We start from the raw sequence: 11,579 nt of genomic DNA on the forward strand, positions 1-11,579 counted from the left end.
CACAGTTTCTAGACGCACCGGCGAGCTGCGTGCGGCCCGGCAGCTGAGCTGCTCCCTTCCGCTGAGTGGGCAGCCTGGTGGTGGGAGACTGTGAAAAGACTTGAAACCGACCGTTCTTCATATTTTCCCCTTCGGCTGGACGACCCCGAGCTGCGGGACGTACTTCCGGCGTCTCTCAGTGGACGATTAGAGAGCACAGAGGCCTCTGGAGGCGCGGCGGCAGTCCCTCCCGCTCCCAGCTACGGCCTCTGACTCTCGAGAAGACAGCCACCCATTGCAAAATTTTCTCTGGGCCGGAGACCGGCCGCCCAGTTCGTAGAAAGGTGGGCTTGGGGGGAATACTCTGGATTCCACCACTACTTCCTGGAGACGCCGCGGGAAGCAGGCCATTCTTGGGGCCACCCACCTATTCCCCGATTGGTTAATGGTCTGTCAATGAACTTCTCTAGCTGGTGATTGGTTCAGATGCACCGTCTGTCACCTGCTTCCCTGTGGGAATCTAGGTCGCTAAGGGAAGCGTTACTTGAGGCTCGGTTGAGAAGAGGTTGGTTGGGCCCCGGAGCCCAGTTTGTTTATTCTAGTGGAGACGGTCCCCCGGCGCGAGCTTCCATTGCAACGGCCAGGAAAAGAACCAGTAGCGGGACTGAAGGTGGGGGTGGAAAGAAAGTGAAGGTTTAGAAGTAAACTGCAGTCACTTAACCCTGGCTGTCTCTGAATGGGAACGTGATTGGAAGGAAGGCCTTTGAGAGAGGAGGAGACTAATCCCAGGAGCAGTGACAGTGTAGGAGTCTAGGCCTAAATTTTGTTGTGGGGCAAAAAGGGCCTTGAGAGAGATTTTTTTATGACCTAATTGTATGGGGATCCAATTTTCTAGATGATTGTATAACAGAATCCACTGGAGAATTTGCTTTAGCTTTGCAGCAGAGTTGGGAGATAACTACCAGGTGTTCCTGGCCTTCAGAGGGACAACTTACTGAATAATTCAACTCTCTTTTTATTGCTTCAGATGGGCAGCTCTCAAAAAAGACACAAACAGCTGAAGGATGGATACCATTGCATATATTAAAAGCATGTTGAAAGAAAAATAAGGTATTCACTTTAATTGTGGTTAATTGTACCAGAATATTATCTTTGAGGAGAAGCTCTTAGGTTTTGAATAATAATAGTGTGGCTTGATTTTATGTTAGGTTTCAACTTTTTAAATTGCTCATTACAAAATTCATCTTATTGCAATACCTACGATTCTCTCTTTGCTGTTATGATCCTGTTAATTCTGGAACTGGAAAATTCTGAGTTTTTAGTGGTTAATTAGCATTTGACTGTATAGTGCTAACATATTTTTCATTTAGATGATGATGTAATAACCATTACATCTGTAAAAAAAAAAAAGTCTTGAATTTGTAATTTAATATACAGATACATGTGAAATCAGATGGTTGTTAACTCTTACAGCAGTTTAGACTTGTAGGCTAACTTAAAGCAACTTGCTTATTAATAAATACCTGCTACATTTTGAGAGGTCGAATTGCAACAGTTGTTTCCCTGGCAGCCTAGCCATTTAAGCTTAAGCCTGTATTGGGTCAGGTGCTGCATTACATACTCCTTAGTGACCTAGCAGTAATTGTCAAGGAATAGTTTTTTCATGCACAGAACACTCAGATTGGCTCTTAATGATATACCTAGGCCCTACCTTGGAAAATTCTAATCAAGGATTGGGGATGAGATCTGGGCATCTGGATTTTTAAAAATTTCTTCAAGTGAGTCTGATAACTTTTATATAACTGATTTACTAAATTGATATGCTTAAGAAATCATGAAATATTTATGAGACAGTTTTCTCCCTTAATTTCCTTATAGTTTAAAAGTAAGTTTCTTAGGAATGACATTAAATGTAATCCAAAAATAGCATTTTTTTTTTAGGCAAAGCCTGGAAGTTTAATTGGCACTCAAAAATCCCAAGGACTAACCATTACAGGCTGAGGGATGAGACTGGATATGGGGAAACAGAGGCTCTGTTGCACTCTTCAGGGTCCTCAGAACTATGCATGGTATATTATTTCCTGTTTGGTTTTAAAGTCTTCCTGTTAGTTTTGAAAGGGAGATCAACTCCAAGTCTGTTCAGTAGATACATTAGGCTAAATTATTTTTACCTCAACAAATGTCAGTGACAATGGTGAGAGTAATATTACATTTATGAATCTTACTTTGGAAGGAACACTTTGTTTGAAATAAATGTAAGCTATACCCCTCCCAAATGCCTTTGCTTATTAAGTAAAGAACATGCATAGTTCAAACCTAAAATTTTGCTTATTAAGTAAAGAACATGCATAATTCAAACCTAAAATTTGTGTGTTAACACGAATTTTACTCAGATATTTAGAACATAAATGGGGCTTTTAGACCAACTTTATTAGAGAATTAAAGAGATAAAAAAATTCATCACTTTTGTATTCAGATATGAGAAATGAGAAATATGTGCTGAACTCAAATTCTGTCTGAATAAACAATGGCTTTAGTTTAGTGGTAGGTTCAGTTGTGTACTATCTTATAACAATTGTTTTTCATTTTTTATGTAAGTTCCTTCTGCAAGGTTTGGCAAATGAAGTATTTGAGTAGGGGGTAAAATTTAAAAATAAAAAAACTATAAGTTTAAAATGCAAGGCTATATGTAGTCTATAACTAACACCTTGAATTTTGTAGATATTATTTGAACAGGAAGCCAGGACTCTCAGGATGAATCAGTCTAGATCCAGATCAGGTGACGGTGGTGAAGAAACCTCATCTCAAGACCATAATCATCGTGAAAATGAGAGAAGATGGCAGCAAGAGCGTCTCCATAGAGAAGAAGCCTATTATCAATTTATTAATGAACTCAATGACGAAGATTATCGACTAATGAGAGATCATAATCTTTTAGGCACTCCTGGTAAGGAATGGGTAAAAGAGGAGACACCATTTTCATCATTGGAAAGAGGAATTTCAAACTAAGAAGAGGTTTTTTTTTTTTTTCCTCCTCTATACTTTCTTCTCCCAAAACACTGTGTACTGTTTTATTTATTTTTTGTTAGTTTTAAGAACTTTTTAATATAACAAAGTAGAAAATCAGTGGCTTCTGTATTTTTAAGTAGGTGAGATTATTGGATATATTGGACATATTATACAAATGCAAAATTTAAAACATATGTAGTCCTATTTATTTTAAGTAATATTTATGCAAGTAAAATATTTAAAATACAATTTGAACTCATTTGGGGTGTTATAATTTATGTATTCAGCTAGATTGATAACCCCCCAAAAGTCCATACATTTTTTACAAATGAACTAACTGAAATTTATATATTTATATGATGTATGTTTATTGTTGATAGCCCATATAATGAAGTATTGGGGTAACTTACATTCAAGTAAACAGACTTGAAGTTTTTTCTAGAGAACCTCTCCTTTCTTAATTTCTTTTTAACTCTGGAAAAAAATGTACTTAATTATAGCTTATAGGTTCTTATATATATCAATTGAGTACTAACTATTCAAATTAAATCTTAGTTTAAAAAATTTAATAAAATAGTAATAAATGAGACACAGCCAAATTGGTATATATTTGTGTCAGTTGAAAATTTTAACTGTTTTCAATTTATAGAACATTGTCTTTAGAGGTTGCTAAAAATTGGTCTTAACCTGCATGAGTTTTCATAAAAACTGGTAATTTAAAATTCTTAAAAAGCAAATTTTCATTGTTTCAGGAGAAATAACATCAGAAGAACTACAACAACGATTAGATGGAGTGAAGGAACAACTAGCATCGCAGCCTGATTTGAGAAATGGGACAAATAACAGAGGTACTGTGGAGTTCTTTCCATAAATAACAGGCTTGATTGGAGTAGTTGCCAAAATGAAAATACTGTATCCTGGATAATATGTTTATTTTTAATATTTTTCAGTTTTAATGTGATACTCATTCAGGTAATATTTATGTATTACATGCAGAGAAGACTGGTTAGGCAGTATGGGACAGAAGATTAATAAAAGATGTTTTACACAGATTGCCTTCAGGCAGTTTATATATGTGAAATAATATACAATTAATTACCAGCACAGTTCTTTTTAATATTAGAACATACACACTACCTTTTCTATGGTGATGTAACTAAGCTTAGCTTCTAAAAACTAGTGTACAGAATAATACAGAAATTCTGAGAGTTAGGAAACCTTTTTTCATTTCATTTGTTGGTTTGTTTTGTTTTATTGAGTAAACACTAAGCCACAATATAAAAACTTCTTATAAAAAAAAAGTTCTGATAGAAAGAAAAAAAAAAAAAAACTAAAGACAAGCATATAGAATTAAAAGCACACCCTGATTTCTTACTTCCCTCCCCAGAGATATTCATTGTTAGTAATTTCACATATGCCAAAATCATTGTATTAGTTATAGTTAGTAAAAAACCCCCACAAATTCAAAAACCTTAAAATGCAATGAATGGCTCAATAGATAGTAGTTTCTTTTTTATGCTAATAGCCCAAGGAATGAAGATAAACTTTGCTCCACAAATCTTCCTGTGACCCACACAGCTAGCTGAGTTGTTCTATAATTCTGCTATCCAGTGCAGTAACAACTAGCTACATGTGACTATTTAAGTTTAAATTAATTAAAATCAAATGAAATTTAAAATAAAGTTCCTCAGTCATATTTTTGTACTCTGTAGTCCCATAGAAACCAGCTACTGGTTTCTGTATTGGACAGCAGAAATACAGAAAGTTTCCATTATTGCAGAAAGATGTATCCTGCTAATCCAGGATTTCATTTGTATGATCATGCTAAGTCACAACCACAGCTAAGTTTCTCTGGCACTTAAGTGCCAGACTGTCATATGCCCATTCACAATGTGTTTACAATGTAAGAAGAGTAGGATAGAGTTAGTAGATAATTAGCGACCTCTTCCACACATGTTGTCATTAACACATTCTAGTTAATCAGAGAAGGAGGTAACATTTAGAATGATTAATGTTTGCTTGCCTTTAATTACATCCTTTTCCAGACTGAAATGAAAATTTTATATTAACCCATTTTCTCCTTTGTATTTAATATGTAAGTAGTACCACATTGATAGAAATTTTAATATTGGCCTTTTGAATATGTTTTATTCAAAACTATACTCATTCAATGTAAAATACTTCATCATCTTTAGAATATGCCCAAGATTACCAGTTATTTTATTGTCTCCAACAGTTTATTAATACCTCTAGCTTCAACATTTAAAAAATGTTTATGAAAGAGACTGAAGTAATGAAATAAACCTAAGAAATCTCATTTAACAGCTACTTTTTAGTAGAACAAACTTTAAAGTTGAAATCTGTAAAGGTAATGTGTGCCATTGAGTTTTATGCTTTATATAATTTACTGGTAACAAATGGAAAAGTAAGTGTGGCACAGTGACTATATTATTGTCAAAAAAGCTTATCTGGGGGGCTGGGGACGTGGCTCAAGCGGTAGCGCGCTCGCCTGCCATGCGTGCGGCCTGGGTTCGATCCTCAGCACCACATACAAATAAAGATGTTGTGTCTGCCGAAAATTAAAAAAAAAATAAATATTAAAAAAAAAAAAAAGCTTATCTGGGACACAATGATTTCTAAATTGATTTATTCAATAATATTAATTAGGAGTTTGGTACCACATACTATTGTGGAGGCTGAGGATTTAACAGTAACTAAAATAAGTAAAAAATCTTCATCTTCATGAAGCTTACATTCTAAATGAATAGAGAATGCATTTTATTTTATTATTTTATTATTTTATATTTATTTTTTAGTTTTAGGTGGACACAATATCTTTATTTTACATTTATGTGGTGCTGAGGATCGAACCCAGTGCCTCATGCATGCTAGGCGAGCGCTCTACCACTGAGCCACAACCCCAGCCCGAGAATGCATTTTATTATGTATAACAGCTGACATTTATTGAGTGCTTCTTGTATGCCAGGTATTATACTAATAATTTTATATACATTGTATATAATAAAATATATATTTTTATCCTAATGATAACCTCATGAGATTGATACTATTGTTAGTTCTAATTTATAGACAAGAATACATCCATAGAGAACTTCAGTAATTTGCTACAGTCTTCCAGTTTCACACAAAGACAACTAATGTGGTTCTAATATTATGTTTGGAAAGCTAGATTTCTTCTTGAATGTATGTTTTTTGGCACTTCCTGAGATATAAAATTCCTAAGGATACAAAAATACTTAGTTGCAAAAATGTTGATTTAGTTGCAAAAATGTTGATTTAGTTGGCTTTAAAAGAAAGATTTCACAGATAACAGGATGAGTTTTACATAAAGTTTGCCAATGTATTTTATTAATATTAGTACATGAAGTAAAAAAGTTTAAATGTACACTTTTGGTATTGGATATATTTCTCATTTGAATATTTTGCCACAAACAGAAAGCAGGAATGGGAATTTCTCCAACTTTGAAAAAATAGTATTTGAAGTTTTGTAATTACATAAATAGTATTACTATTTTTAAAAATATTTTTAGCTGTAGATGTACACAATACCTTTATTTTATTTGTTTTTATGTGGTGCTGAGGCTAGAACCCAGTGCCTCACCTGTGTGAGGCAAGTGCTCTACCACTGAGCCACAACCCCACCCCCAGTATTACTATTTTTATAATATGCTTATAGTATATACTTTTAGGAAGTTCATAGTTTTTGTTTTTTGGCCATTTTTCTTTCATTAAAACTCACAGATGTTCTTCAGTACAAACTAATTTTCTTATAAGCTTTTAAAAAAGTTCTAAGGACAGATTTTAGGAGTTGGATCTGAAGTTGATTTGATTTGCTTTCCAGACTCAGAAGTCCCTCGAGAAAGTTCAAATGAAGATTCTCTGCTAGAATGGTTGAACACCTTTCGTCGCACAGGAAATGCAACTCGAAGTGGACAAAATGGGAACCAAACTTGGAGAGCTGTGAGTCGAACAAACCCAAACAGTGGAGAGTTTCGGTTTAGTCTGGAAATCCACATAAATCATGAGAATAGAGGATTTGAAATTAATGGAGAAGATTATTCAGGCATTCCACTTTCAGATATTAGCAGGGATCGTACTAGCAATAGGCAAGAAAGATCAACTAGTCCTGTGGCTAGGCGAACAAGAAGCCAAACCTCCATGGATTTCAGTGGTAATAGTTCCACCATTACAAGGACAAGGCTTGGTTCAAGGGAGCAGAATTTAGTTGAAGGATCACTTTCAACACTGGGAAGGTTAAGGAATAGAATTGGGCAGGCAGTTGGCATTCCTAGAACTAGTGCTTCGCGTGCTAATTTTAGTAATCACACAAACCAATCAGGTGGTAGTGAACTCAGGCAAAGGGAGGGGCAAAGATTTGGAGCAGCACATATTTGGGAAAATGGAGCTAGAACTAATGTCACAGTGAGAAATACAAACCAAAGATTAGAGCCAATAAGATTACGGTCTGCTTTCAGCAGTCGAAGCCGTTCACCAATTCAGAGACAGAGTGGCACTGCTTATCATAATTCCCAAAGGGAAAGTAGACCTTTGCAGCAAACAGTTAGAAGGTCTGTGAGGAGGAGAGGTATAACTCGGGTCTTTGTAGAGCAAGATAGAGAACGCAGAGGTACTGTAAGTGCCCCATTCTCTAATTCAAGACTTGTGTCAAGAATAACAGTAGAAGAAGGAGAAGAATCCAGCAGATCCTCAACTGCTGTACGACGACATCCAACAATCACACTGGATCTTCAAGTGAGGAGAATTCGTCCTCAAGAAAATAGAGATCGGGATAGCATTGCAAATAGAACCAGCTCTAGAGTAGGGCTAGCAGAAAATACAGTCACTGTTGAAAGCAATAGTGGGGGCTTTCGCCGAACTATTTTTCGTTTAGAGCGGTCAGGTATTCGAACCTATGTTAGTACCATAACAGTTCCTCTTTGGAGGATTTCTGAGAATGAGCTTGTTGAGCCATCCTCAGTGGCTCTTCAGTCTATTTTAAGGCAGATCATGACTGGGTTTGGAGAATTAAGTTCTTTAATGGAGGCTGAGTCTGAGTCAGAGATTCAGAGAAATGGTCAGCATTTACCAGAGATGCATTCAGAACTGAGTAACTTAGGTACAGTTAATGAAAACAGCCAGCTCAGTGAAGGTTCCTCTCAAGCCAGGGAAGCCCAAGAAGACAGCACTGAAATGCAAGCTGAAAATGAGACCACCCAGCCTCAGACTCAAAACAGTGACAGTAGAGGAGGCAGGCAGTTGCGAAATTCAAACAATTTAGTTGAAACTGGAACACTACCTATTCTTCGCCTTGCTCATTTCTTTTTACTAAATGAAGGTGATGATGATGATCGAATACGTGGTTTAACCAAAGAGCAGATAGACAATCTTTCCACCCGGAACTATGAGCATAATAGTATTGATAGTGAACTAGGTAAAATCTGTAGTGTTTGTATCAGTGACTATGTAACTGGAAACAAGCTCAGGCAATTACCTTGCATGCATGAATTTCACATTCATTGTATTGACCGATGGCTCTCAGAGAATTGCACTTGTCCAATCTGTCGGCAGCCTGTTTTAGGATCCGGCATAGCAAATAATGGGTGAAATGATGGGATCTATTCAAATATTGTATTTTAATAGAGATGACTATTGAAGCATTCTTTTGTTGAGTTATTTGTGATGAGCTAACCAGGATGAAAAATAACAGATTATAGTTTGAACTATTTTTTTGTGTGCTTTTTTAACTTGTTAAAAAGAGGAAATTTATATGAAATTTAAAATGCGAATGTTAAATTATCCAAAAGTCCAGAATAGTTAATATTGCTAGAACCAAATAACCTTTAAAATGTTTTTATTTTGGTAATTTTGTCATGCTAAGCACTTTTGTATCTGCACAATTCAGTAAGTTGAAAATCAGTCTTATTGTTAATACTACAGCAGACATTTCTTGGATTTTCAAGTTTCATAGGCTTAGTGCTAAGTCAAGACATTGGTGTCTAAGCCTTTGAAAGAATGTTTGGCTGAATGTTTGCTAAATATAAATATTTAAGTTACTTGAAATGATAATTTAATACACAGTATACCTTGTGTGTATATATATATAGATAGATATATAATTTTAAGATTAAAATGTCCAGTCTAAAAACTACAAGTTTGATTCTTATTTAAGCTTTTTGGACTAATACTACATATGGCACAATGTTTACTATTGACAAGATCATCTCTGAGAAGATTAAGATATAATTCTGAAGTAAAGATAATTTACTGAAGCGTCTCTGACAATCTGACTTACTAGATAGCAAGCAATATGTAATACTGAACAAGTATTTTTTATTCAGGAATGGGACATGGAAAATTTAGGTCATATAGATTATTTAACTTGAGTTCAGCCTTTTTTGTGACTTTTTTGGAAGTGCAAATAATTCTTTGGATTAAGTATAAGGTATACAAGATGCATGGTTTTTTCAAATTTAGATTTTAAAAAAGTCTATTATAAAGAATCAAATGCATAGATAAAATGTTAAGTTCACCTGGAGGTCAAAAAACTCCAAAGAAAACAAGAAGAAACCTTAAGAGAATGTAGAATTTCTATAAACACAAAGTATGCATTGAAGATCTATTTCTACCAATAAATATTAAAACAAAGACTGAATGTGAATTATTTTTTTCCTATGCTTCACTGTAGCTTATTCACCCTCCAAATATTTATTTCTTACTGGGTGCCAAGCAGGTGTTGTGGATTCTTCAGGTGCTAGATGGCCAGAAGTCCCTGTCTTCATGGAAAAGATGTATTTGCTCTTAGAAGTCAAAGATCAATTGATAACATAAATTACTGTTCTTACTTTCATGTTTGCTTATGAACAATGTGTTAGATGGTTATACTTGTCCCTTGATGATTGTAGTGGCAAATGATGAGATCATTTTCATGTTTCAGAAGGAATTGCTCTATTACAGCAAATAGAACACAATGGAATGGAGAGAAATGAGAAGCAAAGAAACCAATAAAAGAACTATTGCAATAAGACATCATTATCATTTTTATTACCAGTTGTCATCATCATTATCAGTTACCTAACAGGGTGATGACAGTGGAAACTGAAAGAAAAGAGAAGGGTATGAAAATGTTCTTGGAAAAAGGCATTTGATCCCTACTGTAGTATGAAGAGATAATCATATTCACAGAGGAAGAGAGAACCACCTGAGTGGAGGAGAAGGCAATGATATAAATCAGTTGCAAAGTATGCCAGTTTAAGAGGTGTGGTGGTGTATACTTGTGGTGCCAGCTACTTGGGAGGTTGACAGGAGTGTGGTTTAAGCATATGAGTTGAAGACCAGCCTGGGCAACATAGTGAGACCCTGTCCCCCAAAAAAACCCTGTCTCATTTTTTTTTTAAGAAAAATATGTAAATAATTCATACACTCTCACAAATTTCAGTGTACCTAATATGATGGAAGCCTAAATCCAGCATTTATTGTTCTATGGAGTATTCCTTGGACAATGAAAAAAAGTAGGGATAAAGGAAAAAAACACATTTATTCTTTGTTTGACATAGTCTTTTGCAAGAAATGATACAGTAGAACGGGGGATGTAGCTCAGTGGTAAAGCATGCACGAAGTCTTGGTTTTGATCCTTAGCTCTATAAGGAAGGGGGGGCAGTCGGAGAGGAAGATATAATAGTGCTGCTAGCATGATAAGATGTCTCAAACATGCACTTGAAACAACTAGGAAGTGTACTATATGGAAAAATTACCTTAAAGCATCAGTAAATTGGTATTCCAGTTGAGAAAAAGAAGGGTTCTCTTTAATACATTCATTCATTTCCCAATAAACCAAGGCTGTAAATACAAAGGCCCATTCATCTATTCGTAGCTTCTATTTAGCAATGATTGTATTCTTTGTGGTTCTAATATAGAAGTGAACAAATGGTTTGAAATGCATCATTTGAATATATTATGTTCCATGTCGGGTCCATAGAACTTGTTCTTTATAGTGTGTCTGTCTTGCAAACTCCTATTTTGAGATTACCAGCTTCTCAGCTGCTCTCCCAAGGAAGTACATCCTTTTACCCTATTTTCTTGTTTTCCAGATTTTTCTATTTTCAGCTAGCATTGTTAGGACCTAGCATGAATTCATAACCTCCCAAGATATCCTTGAAGTGTTATTGCCACTTAGTATAGTAACTAGCACACTTAAAGAGAAACAGTTATCACACAATCATTTACCTGCAAAACTAGTGCTTTTCCCACTACATGGCATTCTGGAGAAGCAGAAATGCCTCGGGAAATTTTCATTCTCATTTACTTCTTCCTAAAGATTCCTTTCTAATTTTATAACTTTGTTATATCATATCTCTGTAATTACTCTGATTTCCATAAGCAAATAATCCTGTCTTATTCATAAAAGAAGAGAGAAATATTACTTCTGAAAGGTATAAAACAGAATCTGGATCATAAAGATGTATCCAGAAAGGAGATGGAATGGGGCCTGTAAAGATGCTGTGTTAAGGACCAGAGTTAATAAGATGAGTCTGAGACTTTTTTTTTTTAATGCATTTTACTCCCGCATAAAA

At 35.2% G+C, this 11,579-nt stretch overlaps 1 protein-coding gene across 10 annotated transcripts; it reads left to right on the forward strand.

Annotated features, from left to right (window-relative positions):
- Rnf6 (ring finger protein 6) lies at window positions 1-9,654 on the forward strand. Of its 10 annotated transcripts, none has more exons than XM_048801254.1 (6): window positions 1-323; window positions 1,007-1,089; window positions 1,921-2,048; window positions 2,701-2,926; window positions 3,741-3,836; window positions 6,851-9,654. In XM_048801254.1, exons 3-6 carry the CDS (start codon window positions 2,046-2,048, stop codon window positions 8,611-8,613), a joined length of 2,088 nt encoding a protein of 695 aa, XP_048657211.1. In that variant the 5' UTR covers window positions 1-323; window positions 1,007-1,089; window positions 1,921-2,045; the 3' UTR covers window positions 8,614-9,654. The 10 variants fall into 10 exon arrangements, with proteins under 10 accessions (XP_048657211.1, XP_048657214.1, XP_048657215.1 ...); XM_048801257.1 differs by having other exon boundaries at window positions 2,716-2,926; XM_048801256.1 differs by lacking the exon at window positions 1-323 and adding an exon at window positions 422-544.
- Window positions 9,655-11,579: the final 1,925 nt, after the last annotated feature.

Source organism: Marmota marmota, unplaced genomic scaffold (genome assembly GCF_001458135.2).
Source record: "Marmota marmota marmota unplaced genomic scaffold, marMar, whole genome shotgun sequence".
Classification (NCBI taxonomy): domain Eukaryota; kingdom Metazoa; phylum Chordata; class Mammalia; order Rodentia; family Sciuridae; genus Marmota; species Marmota marmota.